Source organism: Toxotes jaculatrix, chromosome 13 (genome assembly GCF_017976425.1).
Source record: "Toxotes jaculatrix isolate fToxJac2 chromosome 13, fToxJac2.pri, whole genome shotgun sequence".
Taxonomy (NCBI): Eukaryota; Metazoa; Chordata; class Actinopteri; family Toxotidae; genus Toxotes; species Toxotes jaculatrix.
In genome coordinates, this window is record NC_054406.1 from 10371585 (window position 1) to 10389733 (window position 18149).

Consider the following 18149-nt stretch of genomic DNA (forward strand, 5'->3'; position numbering starts at 1 on the left):
GAATCGATGCACACTGACTGTTAAACTCCTGTACCAGTTTTTTTCTTATTCAATCTCTGTGTGTACAAACTGCCATCGTTCTTGTTGTAAATGGTGTTTACTGACAAGTTGCGTTACTGGTGCTGTTGTTGTTTGACTCGGTGTACAGTTTAGACCTCCTCCAGAGTGATCTGTGCGACTAGAAAGACTCTGGAGGCGTCTGGTTATAACTGAATAAAATTTTTGGCAGCTGTTTGGTAGCTGCTGTCACTGTCTTTTTTCTCATCTCTGTAACTTAGTACATTTACTCAATATTTAGTAGTTTATTAACTATTAACTACTGCAACATCATTAATAACTCAATAATATTATATATGACAATCTAACACTTAGGTCATTCTGATGCATATGATACTTTCTAAATACTTCCTCCACCGCTGGATCTTAAATGTTTCTCTATTGTTATCAACATTATTTGTTCATGACTAAATCAACAGCAAAGTCAAACACTCAAAACTTCACCTAATCTGCTCCATCAGGACTGTGTGATTGTGGTGTGTTCAGATTTTGACAGTGGCACGGCAGCATAAGAAACAGCCATGCAACTTCCATCGAGTTTAGATTTAAATCCTGATTTGTAAACAGAAACACAAGACATCACCTTTTTTTCCACCCCTGCTCCACTGCAGACCAACAGGAGGAGCAAAGATAACACAGCACAAATAGAAATTCCTCATACGAAATCACCTACACTGTCTGTCAGAAAGTGTTGTGTTTATGTTGGAATCCTTACTCCGTCAGAAACCAGACCTTAAGCTCCAGTTGGAAGTTGGCTTCCAGAGAGATCTAGTAAATGTAATAGCTATCATCTCATAACTATGAGTCAGTTCAGTTTTGATACTGAGAAAAATAAAGCCATCATGTACAGCTTTTGTTCTTGGCTGCCCTCTTGTGCTCAAATTAAACAGTGCAGTTGAGAGAGGCTTCAGTTTTCACCACACACACAGTGTAGTAAGTGTGTTTTCTAACACTCTGGTGGGTCATTAGACACGCTGACATGTTGAAAATGTCACATCCTACCACATAATGAACTACACAGTGGTATGTTGCACCTGGGGAACTCCCCTTGTAGTAGGGGGTTACTGCAAGGGGAGTTCCCCAGCTAACGTAAAGACAGTTAACACTGAGTCAGTTTACTTCAGAGGTATTTTTAATGAGAGTAAATTTCTTCCATCCACTATTCCAATTAAGAACCAAATAAATTGTCTGTTACATGTATGACTAATTACAAATAGAATCCTCATGGCTGATATACAATGCTGTAATGAATTTTCTGGACCATGGCTGAGGAGTGATGTTCGATGAGGACATGAGCTACTGTATTTGTTAAAACCCCACTGCTGTCAAGTTAGACTCAGAACAGCAAACACTGTCACTGTCACGGTTGGTAACAAACCCCCCCCTGCCCCAAGATCTTATGCAGTGTTCTCCCAGGACGCTGATCCACAGTCAGCGTGTGTCACTAATGGTTAAGACTGCTGTTGGGAGAGCCGAGTCACATTCATGTTTAGCCAGTTGTCGACCAGCAGGGGAAGACTTGTACCAAGCTGCTCATGCACCAGCAGAGGGGAAGTGTTCAGAGGAAACCTCGGCTGTGTTCAGATCAGCTCTGTTTGCCCCTTCAGGTTATATTTAACCTCCATCAGTAGCCCTGCGCATAAAGTTCAGTAGTTTAATAATTTCTATGGTATAATAATTTGAAGCAGCATGAGATCGTAAGAGAAAAAGTGTTTGGTCTGTATGAAAGCAGCTTTTTCAGCAAATACTGTATATAATCCTGCAGTTTGGCCAAGACTCTATGAAAAGAAGCAGATCTTGATTATTTTACGCAATTTCCTGGAAACTTCTCAAAACAATATAACAGGAGGGGAAAAAAGAAAAAGTTGTACATTACTGGTAAAATCTGGCAAACCTTTACTAAATTATCATCCTGTATCAGTGTACAAAATAACATCCAGTGGAGTATTCTCTTGCCTTGAGGGAGACTAGGTGTTACTTCCCTCACAGAAACAATGGACAAGTGTTTAAATATTGATACTGGCTCTGGAAGAGACACATTCATTTCACTCTCACCTCGGGTCAAGGCTGAACCTTGACTGTGTGTTTGCTCTGCCTCTGTTCTGCTGATCTTGGCTGTTTTCCTGTTAACTATCTAACTCTATTCTATCTGAAATGTGTTTTGAAATGCCAGCATTGGAGTCTGTTGGTACCTCAGTAGTAGCTCAGCATTGTGGGTTACATTATACAAACTGTTGTACCTTTATGACACAAGAAGGTATACATTCATATTCTGAACACAGTGTTAGACTACTTTATGATTGTGTGGGGAGCTAAAGTGAATACGGTGAGGAAAACGGAAATCAGGTTAGCCACAAAAAGGTAACCCATAGTAAACCAAGAATAGCCCCAAAATGGTGGCAAACAAAATAAGTGCTTATAGTAATAATAATAAGTCCAACATGTAGTAAAGGGCCATGCAGAAGCAATAAGCCAACAACTGCCTGGTTCACACATAAAGAAAAGTGTAAATTCTTCTCCAATCAAGTTCGTAAAAGTAAATCTTTCTATATTTGTGTTGTTTTCTACACTCAAACATAAAATATGAAAAGCGTTCCTTTGATAAAGAAAAAAATAGGAGAACATTTGGCATCTGAGCTTTACTGGTTAGACAAAGGCGGAAATTAATGAGTGCGGGAGGAAAAGGAACAGCAGAGAAGGAAAGTCATACAGCGGGGAGGATTTCTCCCACAGCGAGCCACAATGGACTCGAAAAATAAATGACTGGCACGAGACCACATGCCTGCACCCATCCCATGCTTTCAGTTTCCACACCAGTTAACAAGTGAGTGGAGCGCACGCGTCAGACAAAGAGACCAGACAATTAGATCAGAAAGAAGGCTGGGTTAAGTCATTTGCTTCCAATAAAAGGAGACTGGCACAAGGAGTTTAAGGGGCAAGTGTTGATGGTCAAGGGGTTAGGGAGTCAAGTGAGGAGGGGTGGGTGGGGGTCAGGAGGGGTTAGGCAGGTCTCAGTTCAATGGCGTCTCCTGGGTGGGTGGGTCCTCTGGCTGACTGAGCGGGGACTCGGTGGTTGGGCCGCTGCTGTCTTCGTCACTGGGGTTACTGGTGGATGCTGATGGAGTCATCTTGGTCTGAAGCAAAGGAAAGAGAAGTTAAAGTTATATCACTTAACACTGTGATTTACACACACAGGAGGGGGAAAACCAAGACTGCAGCGACAGCCTTATTTGGTCTGGTATGACCAGTAGCTTATAGTGGCTAATGTTAGCTAACTTCAGATGCAGTAGATTTTACAGTATAACTTTTATTTCTAGATCAGTTTTCTGGACTTTTTCTCCCTTAGTGGTACTATTACGCTACATTTTATCTCACTTAGTTCGCCTCAAAATGACATGTTTATTTAAAGCAGCTGACTCAAATGTTGGGATGTGAAGGGAAATTCAATATGCTGTTGCTCGCCCACTTATGGTCACAGTGGTTGCTTTTCAACAGAAGTTATAAAGTCACACTTACCAAATGTTGATTAAAAAGAAATTTAAAAGGTGGGTTCCTGTTTTTACTGAGACTGAAAAGACTTGATGAACTGTCTGTGACCTAGCACTATTCGATAAAGCTATGAATGGAAATATGACATTCTGATTGAAAGGGTGGTGTTTACAATTAAGTTAGGCCAGCGCACAAACAGTAAGGGGCAACATCAGAGTAAAAAAACACATTACAGCACAATACAAAGTAATCCTTGTATTTGTTCTGCACACTATTTTGGGCTTTTACATTCCACCACTTTAACATTTCAAAAGTGTGTCTGCCTCAAAGTGTGGCCAGCAGTGCTGCTTTTTTAATCCGTTACCTTCAAAGTCTCCACTTTCTCCTCAAATGACTTGAAAGTTGGTGCATTCCTGTGAAAGACAAAAGGAGAAGACACAAAAGAGTAGGTGACAAGATCAGAGACGGACCCACACTGATTGGGTATATCTAGACGTGCTGATATGCTAGCACAAAAGTTTTGGAAAGTGAACATGTAGACAATAAGTCTCCCCCCTTCAAAAGGAAGAGGGAGCAGGACGTGGACTGTAATCACACCTTTAGAGGTCATGTTATCTGATACCTGGCACAGACAATGCGGGATTTTCTAAACTGGCCCCATTCTATTATGTTCTACTGAAAAGGTGCTAAGAGGTGTTGATTTCATGAAAACAGAATCAAGAGAACACAGAATGAAAGGAATGAGAGGAGAAAACACTCAAAATATTTCTTCCACTGATCAGTTTTCAGCATTTTGAAAAATTGTGTTTGATCCGTGCAACATAATGACGACTACAGCAAGAAAAACTCATATTTACAGATAACTGCACAGCTATTTTGGTTCAACAAACACAGATGGATGCTCACATTTTGTGATATTACTGTTAACACAGGTCACTGGTTTGCATGAATGTGGTAATCTCAAATAGAGCATCAGTCAAATAAGATATCAGTGGTAAATTCAGTGGTTCTAGCCTCTCAAATATGGAATTTGTCCTAGATATCATTGTTTTTTAACCTTTTATAGACCAAACATTTAATTATGTAACAGATTAATCTGGCAAATAATTAAATAAAACAGATTAATCGATAATGAAAATAATTGTTAGTTGCAGCTCTAATCTCACCCAACTGGACCTCAACCAGGAAACCAACCGGGGGAGCCTGCAACATTGGTAGCATACAGAGAACACCACTGTGTGCCAGTCACATTAACACAAACTAGCTTGGGTCCCCTTACCTCATGACAGGCATACTAGCCGAGTGTTGTAGTGAGCGTATGCTATCCGACAGCATTATGGAGAAGAAAGGGGGCATTAGTGAAGGTCTTAGCATAGTAAAGACAGTTTTACACAGAAAGAACAAGAGAGAAAGGCGGGAGCACATTTGCAAGCACAATATACAGTACAAACCCTCATTTATTCTGCTATATGTTCAAAGAACGACTATTCCACCAAGTGTATAAATCCTATAAATCCTTCTTTATCCTATTAAGATCAATTGTGTATTAACACAGTGGGTATGTACTAATCCTTTGTATTATAGGGGGAGTGTCTTGTCATCAAACACACACGCACAAAACAACCACAAGGCACATACATACACATAAGCACACACTACCCCTTTGACCCCTGTCAGGTCACTCCCTCCTCACTATCACCCCCCAATCCCACCCCCACTCCCCCCAACCAACTCTGTGTTGCAGCTCATCCATGAGGCTGCATTTCTCAGCACACTGCAGCTTTGGACGGGCCTAATAATCTTGTTTGCAGCTCAGTAATCCAGAGAGAAGAAGGATGACAGGGGAGAAGACCGATTAGGATCTTGCGGGGGCGGGGGGTTGGTGGCGGGGGGTGGGTGTGGGAGCATCAACTGGAAGTATAGCTCAAATGAAACAATCTGTTGTTGATTTTAAAGACTTGTTTGACCAGGACATATTAACAGTAATGTGTTGTTAAATATTACATAAGATTTCTTTGTACAGAAAATCAATTCACGAGATACATGGCTACTAACAAATGTACATTTTATTAATTAGTAGAAGATACCTGAGAAATGTTGTAAGGACGGACATTTAAAAACCAGGTTTTCGCCTTTTGTTTTTTTTTTAGACAAAAAAGTTAAGATATGGCTAAGATGTTGATCATTATATAAAGCTGTGGTTTCAGTTTGAAATTGTCCTTAAACACAACCCTTCTTTTTCATTTCTTCTTCTCCATTTGTTAATTAAAAGAAAAATTTAAAGGAAAAAGAAAAAAAATATAGAACAGATAGAACAAAAACAAAACTTTTAAAATTGCTGGGTATGCAGTCTGACTGATGTCTCCTCTCAGTCTCACCTGACGTCCTCGAGCTTCCGGCTGATGACTGAGCCCACATTGGAGAAAGCCGCTGTGGCCTTCAGGCCTGCCTGAGAGAGCGTTTCAGATGTCCTCCTATAGCTGAAAGAGAGAAAGGAGAGACAGAGCGAGTGAGGGTGGAGTGGTGGGAAGGAAAAAGAGAGGATATGACAGTGATGAAAAGAGACTGAGAGATCAAAGACTGAAGGAAGGCATCAAGGTCAGAACTAAACCGTTATGTCTTTTTCATTTTAAAAAGCCTGAAAGCACAAGAATCCTGCTCATTTCCTGTCACGTAAAAATAGTAATCAAACAGTTTCACCCACACCACAGACAGGCTGTCAAGAACACTGACATCTTTTTTTCTTGTTGTTCACATGAGAAAGTACCTTCTTCCTAACAGCACTGACAGTTAACCATGTTTCCAGGGCTTTCAGAAACAGAGAAAAATCTCATTATCAACCAAAGGGTGAGTACGTACGCGGTGGAGGTGGTGACCTCCTGCCAGGTTTTGGTGATATTCTGTTTCAGCTCATTGAGAGGTGTGATGCCCAGCTTCCTCTTAATGTCCGCCAACTGCTTCTCCTTGGCAGCCAGCACCTGGGACAGAGTCTGGATCTCATCCTCTACCTGGACACACACACATTCACAAAATTGGTGGTGTTTTCATGGGAGTTGTTGACAATTTAAAAAATATAGAATATCACCTGGGAGGCCACAATATGAAAAAAACACTACTGCATGTATGCAGTAGTGCCCCAAAGCATACTTTGCAAATTAAAGACAGGCTAAAAAAAACAATCAAAGCCGTGTATACGTGCTAGAGTAATAATTAGAACCCTTCTTCACTATTTGCAGGGACAGCTCTGTCTAAGTACAACCGGTCATGACCAACACCTGATCTTGACTCTTTAAATTATGGCTTCTTTAATCCCTGATCCCTCCTGACCTTGTCCAACTCTTCCTGCAGCTCCTGCCGCTCCTCCTCTGTCATGGCGGGTGGAGGGGAAGAGGGACCGACAGACGTCACGGCATCTTCTCCTACCTCTGGGATTGAGTCCGGATGCTGCTGGGAATCTGAGAGGCAAAGAAAAAAATTTTTAGATTTCATCCATGCTTCTAACTTGGCACGTCGTGTGTATGTTGTGTCTGAAGTGATATATTTTTAAAGACATGTTCAGACGAAGGTGCCCATGATTGCTGTGTGACAGCGAACAGGTGGCATGAGAGGGGAGACTGATGCCGGTTGTCAAACTCAAGCTGACATGCTGCTCCTCAGGAGGATGAGAAGAAAGGAAGCTGGTAGACCATGAATATGTGAAACGTATCAGAGAATAGGACCAGAAAAATGATGGATGCTAGCAATGCTGTTTGATGATAGGTGGTCGCCAAGACAGCGGGAGAGAAGCTTTTCATGACCCACAACACAAGCTTTCATTTTAAGGATACAGCTGCATTAAACACCTTCTCCCTCTCACAGACATATGGCCATATTTTGACTCCACACACATTTACAGTATACAGTGCACACACTTGTCTTTGATGTTGCTGTCTCTGACAGAGCTGTGCCCAGTAGGAGCTGCAGTGCATCAATAATACAAAGAACTTTCTAGATGGAGACATCCTGGGCTCAGACAGCGTGAGAGAACATGAGAGCAGAGGGGTTGTTAGGATCTGTCAGTCAAAAGGACAACAGTGGGTGAGGATGTTCTGGGCCAAAGCTGAGCTGGAAGAGGGAGACCCAAACTGTATCTGAGTTTTGTTTTTTTTCTTTTTATCTAGTCTTTCCAGGTATTTCAAGGATTCAGTGTAAAACTAAAAATATAGAAACAAAGAGTATAAGGGGAACGAGATTAAAAAAAAGGAACTAGTGGGAAAAAGTTTCTGGAGAAAACTGTCCTTTTATCTCAGCAGGAAAGGAGACAGAAATATGATGTCATCTGAGGAAGAGGAACAAAACGGAGTAGATTCCAAAGAAACAGGCCCTGTAAAAGGTCATTTGAATTCTGACCTCATGCCCATTGTGGTGCTAGTCAGAAGAATTTAGGTTGGCCCCTCTGTAATTACAATAGGAGGCTGTCTGTTTAATTGACTAATTACCCACCGAGCAAACAAAAACCCCTTGTTCTGCATTTATTGGGTCCTTGATGGTTATCATCTCATATAGAAAGCACATGGCAGGCAAATTAGGATAACAGAGGAAAGAGCAAGCCTAGCTTTTTCAACAAAAACAAAATTGTAATAAAAAAAAAAAAACAAGTGTGAAAAGTGGGAGGCTCTTAAGGCACTGCTTAGCATTAGAGCTACTGACTGAATCCAAATTTCCATCACATCATTCACAAGTGTGCAACAGTCACTTTACACCATGAAAAGTGGTGTTTCTTTGCCATCTCTGGTTTCAAGCCCTTTGCCCCTGTAACCCCACCCAGCAGTGATGTCACAGTGTACTGACGCACCCTGTAGTACACTTCTACATCACTGCAGCAAAGTGAGGTGTTAAACCACTAGAGGGCAGCAGAAACAAAACTTTTACCTGGTGCTAAGATATCCCTTGAAAAAATGTATTGTATTTCACTTTTAGAATTTACTGCATTTGTTTTTTTTTTTTTTTTTTTCATGTTGAGGAGGTCTCATGATCTGTGACCCCTGAATATCTTTTTCTCTCAACAAACCCCACATCCTCTCCTCCCACCTCGTTCCACACTCTTGGCGCCCGTCCTCTTTCATGTCACAAACCAAAACATTTTAGCTTAGACAGATGGATATCAGGTGAGGACAGAGACATCAAAATCACAAGAACGTAGCAATACACACTCCCAAGAAGACTGCACTGGAATTTCCGCACAACTGTCTGGAGAGCTGCTGGTGAAATAATATTTCTCAGCCTTCCAATCACATAGTGTTATTATAGGCTGAGAGCTGGGCTGTGCCATTACTCGTTTCTTACATTTAATTAATGCCTCGGGAATCAGAAGAGCTGATTGGATACATCTCAAGGGAAAATATGTAAGATATGTGAAAATATGCTGGGGTGAGAGATCCAACTGGAACTCAGCGATAAACAATTTTACAGAGGAAATAGAGGCAGGCGGTACAGTAATTAGGTGAGAAGAAATACAGGGGAAATTCTCTTTTCAGACCTCGCCCTGAAACCACCACTGTTCCTTTGTGTTATGCTTCATCTGCCCTCAAGAGCACTTTTCCCCTCATATCTCATATCTCTTACATTTGCCCTCTCTTCCTATTACTGGTGACACAACAATGCCACACACACACACACATTGTACAGATACATGCCTGCTTACAGAGGCAGAATTGTGTAAGGGACACTTCCCCTTATAACGGCTGTGCTTCAGGCCCTAATTCGACAAATGTCCCTTTTTATAAAACAGAACTATATTCTTTTGTTTTGATGATCTACATTTTGCTGCTCAGGATGAGCTTCTATCTGATTTGCTTCAAACACAGAGTTTTGTAAAATGCAGTGAAAGTCCAGCACCACCTCAGGCTGAGAAGATCAGGTTCTGTGGGCTGACACTTGCATTATCTGCTGTGTAAAACTCTGTAGTACATTCCTTCAGGCAGTGATGTGAGATCTGTGTGTCTGAGTGTGGCACTAACTCTGCATGAGTGAATGTATGCCTTGGAGTTGTGTTTCCATCAGTAAGTGCTTAGAGCAAGACAGGAAAGAAAAACAAAACAAAGGGACAAAGAGAAAGTGAGTAAGAGAGAAGTTCAGCTTGCTCCACCAAACTGTATACACACACCCATATTATTGCCCTACCACTCTGGTCAAGCTCATTTCCTTTTAACCTGTTCTGCGCCATGACAACATAAGTCTCTGTAGTTATCCAATCTAGACCAACTGCTGAAGCATGCCTGAAAGGAGCTACCTTTTAACAGATGTGCACATATTTATCTCTTCTGCTTTTCTTGAGGTTGACTTAACTAATGTGGCCTAATCATTTGGTAACTGCTTTATATCTGCTACTGTGTTACTATAACTGACTCGCATTCACAAGTATAAACATTTTTTAAATAAAAAACTTATAAGAAGTCAGAAAACTAAATGAAAGAAAACAGAAAACTGGCAAAAGCTAATGTCACACACGCCGCCACCAATTACCACTTGTTCCCTCCCCCTTCCAGTTTGTGTTCCCCCAAATTCTTCCCGTCCAATGAACCAAACCCATGTTTTGTCTTTCTGTCCAAAGCACACACACACACATACACATACACAAACCCTCCCGCCCTCCACCCGGCCTCTCCCTTTCCTCCTTGTGATACCTCTGGTTTTGACAGCTGGAGAGCTGGGCGGCGTGTCGCTGTAGGCCGGGGAGAGGTAGAGGTAGCTGGTGTTGACCCCTTGTTCAAAGTCAAATGGAGAGTGGTATTCCTCCAGAGACTCCATGTTTACAGCTTGTGGTCTGCTGCTGGTCAGAGCGAGTACCACCTCTCTGCCACCACCACTACCTAAGCACAACCAGCCTAGTGCTGATTGTCTGCATGTGATCCAGGCGCGTGCTAGCCGTCGCTGTGTCTCCTTGTTTACAGGGTCCTGGACTCTCGTGTGACAGAGAGACACACTCAGTATCCAGCTGTGTGTATGTAGGTGGGAGGAGGTTTTGTATTGGCTTTCAGATGGTCAGAAGGTCAGAGTGAAAGTACAATGAAGGCAGTTTTCCATTTTCCATTTCTGTAGCAGGCCAAGGCGCTGTGAACCCTTTGCTCCTTTCTTGCTGTTAATAAGTTACCTGTCCCTTCAAGCAGCTGTTGCAGTAGGCACTCACACTCTCTCTATACACACACACGCCCTTTTCCTTTTCACGGCAATCCCAAAGTAAATTCTCAGTCCATCCATTTGTGCAATCATTGCCGTTTTCAGATGCTAGCCACTGTTAGCAGAGTCACTGCTGCTGTGATATTGCGTGACACTCCCGTTTCAATACTCTCAGGTCTCTCTGTCAATTCCCTCCCTCCACTTTCCGTCATCAAGCCCTGTCATCCAAGGAGGAAATAAAAGAGGTCCCATTTGTGTGGGCTGGTCACGTGATGTGTGTGTGTGAGTGTGCAGTGGGGCGGGGGGGGGGGGCATTAGATGAAAAGCATAATCTGCAGTGTCCCAGATTACAGCCAAGCGCTAATCCAGGGTGGCCTGTCCATCTTGGAGCAGCAGTAATGCTAGTCAGCTAGAATGGAGGGGAGAGGATGCCCGAGGTTATAGAAGGTATTGTGTACTTGAGTGCAAGTGCTCTCTGAGGTAAAGAGAACATGTACACATGCCACTTTGTGTGTGTGTGTGTGTGTGTTCATACTAGGGCCGCAGCGAATGATTATTTTCATTATCAATCAGATGATTGTTTTCTCGAAAAATCAGTTGGTATTTAAAATATCATAAATAAAATGTCCCTGACAGTTTCTACTGAAAAGGCTTCTTAAAATGCTTGGGTATTATGCTACATAGTATGAAAAATATAAATATATAAACTGAATAAATATGCCTGTGAAGGTTTTCCTTATTGACCAAGGTGATTAGTCACACAGCTCATACTGATTTGAGATCCCAGGATTATACACAATGTGCATGCGCAAACGTCCCCCCCCCAAAAAAAAATGCTGCTTCCCCATCTGCTTGACATGCTCCAGTCTTTGTAAACAAAACACGTGCCCCTAAAAATGAAAGAAATAGACGCAATGGCTGGAGGTCCACCTAGCTTCCAGAAACAACAGCCTTATGCAACTACAAGATAAATGCAAATAGTCAGTATCAGATCCTTAATGGGACAGAATGCTGTTGTGAGATGTAAGGAGAGATATCACTTCCACTTCGGTATCGTTCTAATTGATGTCTATTTTTAACTTTAACTGGTCAAGCAGTGGTTGCCTTGCTTGTCCTGATGGCACGCCACTGGTTTAAAGTCATGCAAGACTTTTAACTCGCAAGGTCAGACTCTTGCTTTCATTCCAAATTGTATATACTCTAAAACATATGAAAGGTTACCCATTTTTATATACAGACTGACATAATGAACAATGTTAAAAAATGTGTGAAAATATGTGTCTAATTAATTGCTCTGTAGTCTTAATGCATATGACAAAATAGACCCACGAATGAATCACACTGTTTTTAAATTATAGATAGCAGTGATATTATAATTATAGCAACAGATAGAATTCATAAATGATGAATATGTAATGCATGTGACAGTCCGGCAAATAAATAATGTAACTGTACTGCGCCCTGATTTGACTCCATTGCACTGTGCTGTCATTCAGCAAGGTCAGCCCAGGAAAACAAGCCTAAATCAAGGACACTGAATCCTTGCCAGCTCCTCTCTTCTCTTGTCCCTAAGATTTTTGGTTTTTTTATTCATTTTTATTCAAAAGCTTTAACCTTGTGCAACTTTATTGCTCCCAGGAGTGTGCCACATGGACCAAGATCCAAGAACAAGTGCAGTGCATACATACACACCATCCTTTCCATCCAACCCCATCTATGAGAGTCCTTCACCTCTTCACTTTAAAAGGCTAAAACTGTTCTTCCTCTGAGAGTCAGCTATTCTAAGGTAAAATAATATAGTGATATATATTTATTAACGATGAGATGAATTAAATGAGTGTTAAATGAACAGGCCCACTAATCAGAAGGTTTGTGGTTCAATTCCCGGCTCCTCCAGTCCACATGTCCAAGTGTTTTTGGGCAAGATACTGAACCCCAAATTGCTCACGATGTATCATCAGTGTGCGAGTGTGTAAAAACCGCTGTATAAATGTATGTGTGGATGGGTGAATGCCACTTGTCGTGTAAAGAGCTTTGAGTGGTCGATAAGACAAGAAAAACACTATATAAACACAGTCCATTTACCATTTACTTAGAGTGGACATGGCTCCCTACAGGATGAGCTGAACATCACTTCCACTCTGCTGTAATGTTGACCAATGGAGCGACTGATTCGTGAGAAACACTGCATTCATGTGAGACTTGTTAAAACGAAAATGACTGGTATTCTTGAATTGGACAAATTATTAAATATTATGAATAAAAATTCCTCAAAAGTCACCACTTGCTTTGAAAATAACCTCTGACCAAAACTCCAGTTTCAGTGTGCTCTTGGATTGGATTGGATATATAAACCAAAACATAAAGGAACACCAAAACCAACCCATGGCTCTCGTCTGCCCAGACTAACCAGGAACAAACAGACATTTTCAAGTGGTTAATGAAGCACAGCATGAGATCAATTTCCTTACTATTCATGGCGTACCCTGTCACATGATTAGCCTTAAACAAGAGTCATGAGACATGAATGACTGTGGATGCGGCAAGCGTGCCCACAAAGTTGCCATGAGATGTGCATCATGGGAAAACTGTAAGGTGAAGGGGAAAGAGTGGCTCCACCTCAGATGGAACAAAACTAGTGTCACGTCCTCATCTCACCTATACATCTTAACAACCTCAGTCATCTCACAAATGTGGTTCTTTCTAATCTAGGCTCTCTGCAGACAAGCATCTAGATAATAGATGATTAAAGTAATAGTTGGACATTTTGGGAAATACGCTTATTGGTTTTACTCCTGAGAGTTAAATGAGAAGATTAAGAATGAAGCTACCACCAGCAGCCGTTTACCTTATAAAATTCAACTTGGATCCTTTTTTTATTCGTTACTTCCTTTATCGTTGTTAATGACTGAAAAAATTGTGTGTGTGTGTGTTTGTGTGTGTGTGTGTGTGTGTGTGTGTGTGTGTGTGTGTGTGTGTGTGTGTGTGTGTGTGAAGAGGCATGCCGTGAAAAGTATGAGAACTACAGATTTACAGCGATGTGCATGAGACAACAATGGAGGGATGTAGAAAATGGGGCCAGACTTTCCAGTCTCTCTTGAATCAGTAGTTAGGCATACGGCAGTGTTCGGCACAGTACTTGTAGGTCTCATTTACCAACACATAGTGCACCCCTGAAAAAATCAAAGAGAGTTAATTACAAATCAAATGCTGGAAGTGATTTCTACAGTCACTACGCTCCATTTGACAGTGAGGCCCAAACTTTCTCTCCATAGTGTCATGTTGGAAGAGACTGTGTGTGATGCCAGAGCTACCAGACAAGTGAGAGCTCAGCTTGGCCAGATTTCACAGGTTAATGAAAAATTCTCCTTAAAGAAGAACTGAAAGCAGTGGGATTAAATGACCATTGTATTATTTGAGTTTCTTTTTATTAGAACTTTTTCGAACAAAGAACTCTAGAAAACTATATTTTAGTCTGTAGACCGTGGGGCCTGAAAACCCGAGAGCATGTAGTTGGGCCTTATTGAAATCTAATAAGGAAAAAATGTTGGCCACTGCTCATGATCAATCTCATTAGACAATTCAGTTGAAAAACAAGAGGGACTGGTGAGCCTGACTGTCACATTTCTGAACATCTGATCTGAGTCAAAACCATAAGATTCTTCCAAGGAAGCAGAAAGTACCAGAAACAGGCAACATCCAAATAGTCAAAAGCTACAGATCAGTTTGTTTGTTTTTTTGTCAAGCTGTAAAATCCCACTTTGTGCAAATTTCTGGAGTAAAATATTCTGGAGTATTTGGGGGGAAATTTAGAGTAAAACTTAAAAAGATATCTGCAAAAACACTAGTGAACCTATGGTATTGCTATGGATTGCTAACTAATCCAACTAAATCAATCATTTTCCCCACAATAAATCACGTGACCAAACTATGTGTCCCCAAAGATCCTCTTCCAGACTCTGTACTAAAAAGCGACTACTACTGGAGTCAAAGAAATTCCCATTCAAGCAAAAAAAGGGCCCACATCATCTAAAGTCACTATTGGAAACCCCATTCAACTGCAGGGGAAATCAAGTACAAAGAAAGAGCTGTTTGTTATCAAAAAGGTCATCTACACACACACACACACAATCAGACCAGAGCAGACTCCACTCCCCTAACAGCTCCTTTGAGAAAGCACCAGTCAGAACACTCAATATGCATACTGACCTCCCTCCTGCTAAAACCAGCAAACCTAGCTCCTTTTCATCCTTTTATAATGTTTTACCTGAAATATTGAAAAAAGCGAATGTGGAGCAACACCTAAACACTAAGTGGAAACTGATTAAAGCAGTAAGGATTCTGAAAGGGAAAGATGAGTAATAATGTGCTTCAAAGTGCATTTTTAGTTTCAGATACTGGTGACCGTGCAGGCTGATTCTCAGCGGCTGACAATGACAAGGTACCATAGATACCTGCATTAAAGTGTGACAATGAAATGAACTTCACTGTCTGTTATCATGACTATGACTATAAAAAGAGAACTTAACCATTCCTATAATGATATTTAAATGGTTACACTGACAACTGCAAAGAATTATTTTTTTTCTTTTGCTGACAGAAGAAGCAGACACACCTACACACCGGCCCTGCAGTGAAGGACAGTTTGGTGAAGCGAGTTGGTGAGTTTGTTTTTTTGTCTGTCTTTTTGTTTGTTTTGCATTTATCATATTTTGCATATAGCAAATGTCTTGCAAAGAGATTCTGTTACTGTGTCTGCCTCAGCACATACAGAAATGGCATGACAGAATTCATAGACTTAATTTGGGCTGATATTAATAAGCACAAGTTATGAGCCAGTAACAGGTTACATCTTTGAACCCTGTGTGCACCATTTCCTTTTACTATATTTTTCACCATAGGGCAAAAAGAAAAGAAAAAAAGAATGCAGACATCAGGAAATTATACTTCTGAAACCACAAGGGTGAAGACTTTTGCTGAAGGGGAACCAGGTCAGGGCTATGCCCTTTTTTGCTAGCATCCCCTTGAGGTGAACAAATAAATCTCTGTGTGTTTGATAAAATAAACTGAGTCCCACATACAAACTTAATTTATTGCAAATCCAAGTCCAGTTTTCTTGTTATGCAGGAAAAAGACATGCACTCCCCTGACAAGCAGCTGTCGCAATAGGCAAGCACACAAACCTGGGTAAGGACGAAAGACTGGTGTAGAGGAATGAGAGAGCAGATGGCTGCCTAGCAGGAATGGAAATGTCGAGGTAAGTGCAGGCAAGGACAGGAAGCAGTAATGGCAGGTATAATGCATTTACAGCATTTGTGTGGTTCATACACTCCTGTCCTGTTTATGTATTCTGTATTAACATGCGTGGCAGACCCACATGTGTGCTAAGGCCTGTTTGACCTCACTCAAAAACCTCACAGTCCTCCAGCTTGACTGATACAGAATAGAAATGCGCTACTTTCAAACAAAACTTGAGCACCCATTGCTTTGTTCAAAAAGGACTGGAAATTTAGACAGTCTGACCTGACTAGAACAGATATAGTGGGGACAAGTTAGGACATTTAGAGAGCACGAGGTGAACTGTCAAATGGGTGTAACCTAGTTTTACAGGTTAGATTCTCAGTTACAGAACAGCCACCGAATCTTAGAATAATCCCTATACCAATTCATCAAAAGTGTCTAATTTCATCATTCCAACGCCATGTGTGCCTTTCATTGCCTGTCAAATGTGAAGCCTAATTTAAAAATTGTACTTGAACACAAATGACAACTTCCTCGTTCATGTTGTACTGAAGTAGCTCAACGACAGGTTACAGTTTGGAACAAATGCTGTGCAATATTGAACTTCCGTGTCATTGCTGGTAAACGTTTCTGCCACTCTGTTAGTGAAACCCAAAGATTTGTTTGCTCTCCAAAGCCCCATCGTTGTTCTCTCTATCACAAAAATGCACTTTATTCGAGTTTCAAAAGTAGCATATGTTCAGCGATCAAACTTTAGTCACTGCGCAAAGTCAGCTACTTTGCTAACTTTCATGTGAGACAAAAGCAACTTGAAAACAATATCGGTTACCACACTGGGACAATAACATATTTCAGCAAGTTATTTACCTTTCTCTGCATCCTCCATTGTACGGCTGAGCGTTGATTGCGGTAGTTTAATGGCCAGAGTCTGCAGGTTGCTCACTTGGCTGCAGCAGACCTTCCTGTTCTCTCTCTCATGTTGCCAGGCAGCTCGCCGTGCGGGGTGGGGTCCGCGGTGACGTCAGCACGCACCAGTGTAAACAGAAGCGAGCACGTGGATCAAGTTTGAAAGCAACAAGGCGCAGCTGCATGGAAAGAACTCGTCGTTATTAGGGCTTTTTTAAATTTATTTGTAGTTTTATTGTAACTTTGCAAGACAAACTTAAACTATTTTACCCAGATATATTTTAAAACAGTTCTGAAAAGATATATAAGCTTTACAGTGTGTTGCAACTCCCACTGAGATTGCTGTTCATTTATTTTAGCACTGCCCTTCTGTGAAGTTTTTTTTTTTCCAGAATACCTTCTGTATCTTTTATTAACTGCTGTATTTATGAGCATTATTTTTGGAAGTATGTCTGTTTAACATATGAGATGATGACACAAATTGTAGTTCTCAAATGTATATTACCATTCCTTTGATTTTACTGGCTGTGTCGTATTCATTAATGCAAATTTACAGGCAAAAAGCCAAACTTCTTGGTTTTCACAAAGGAGGTCAACCAGTACTCTCACTCAATGCACTTTTCAAATCTATTAGAACATGTTCTTTGTTTATAATTTTTATTTAAACTGCTCAGAATTGCTGTTTTCCCCATATGCAAACCATATATTGTGTACTGTAATAAGTTCTCTCTTATGTAAATAATGAAGGAACAAAAATCCCACAAACTTGAACATCTGTCATACCTCAGTTATACACAGATAGTTATATTGAATGATCTTAAAATACTTCACATCCAATCCAAGATGTACACGCAGCACAATCACACAACTTAAGTGATTGAGAAGAACAACAGAAATCCTTGTTAAGATAAAATCTGAGTTAACGCATCATATGTAGAAAAGTCTATGCTGCTTCTGATGTCAAACCAAAGAATTTTCTTACAGGAAAAACTGGTGTGCCACCGGCTGTAATTGCATACAGAAGATACAGTAACAGTGGGAGGAATGTTGGGAATGTAGCTTTTATACGCCTGCAAAATACCTTCGTTGATTTGTTGATCTGACATTGCTGGATTCATTTCATATCTCCATACTTGCTCCCCAAATCTGTTTCTGTTCAGTCCAACATATTTACAGAAGGCTTTGAAAATCTCTGTCTTAATGGAAATATTGGAACTTGAAGACAGTATGTTGGGGAGTTCAGACTGAACTGGATTATTGGCTTTTCTTCCTGCATTTACAGTAAAATCACCTCCAGA

General features: G+C 40.9%; 1 protein-coding gene across 2 annotated transcripts; it reads right to left on the reverse strand.

The window, feature by feature from the left end:
- Nucleotides 1-1153: 1153 nt before the first annotated feature.
- On the reverse strand, nt 1154-16916 carry tpd52 (tumor protein D52). Of its 2 annotated transcripts, XM_041053609.1 has the most exons (6): nt 16813-16916; nt 6874-7001; nt 6406-6554; nt 5925-6026; nt 3911-3959; nt 1154-3191 (listed from the first exon to the last, which is right to left on the reverse strand). In XM_041053609.1, exons 1-6 carry the CDS (start codon nt 16829-16831, stop codon nt 3069-3071), a joined length of 570 nt encoding a protein of 189 aa, XP_040909543.1. In that variant the 5' UTR covers nt 16832-16916; the 3' UTR covers nt 1154-3068. The 2 variants fall into 2 exon arrangements, with proteins under 2 accessions (XP_040909543.1, XP_040909544.1); XM_041053610.1 differs by lacking the exons at nt 1154-3191; nt 3911-3959 and having other exon boundaries at nt 5921-6026; nt 16813-16903.
- Nucleotides 16917-18149: the final 1233 nt, after the last annotated feature.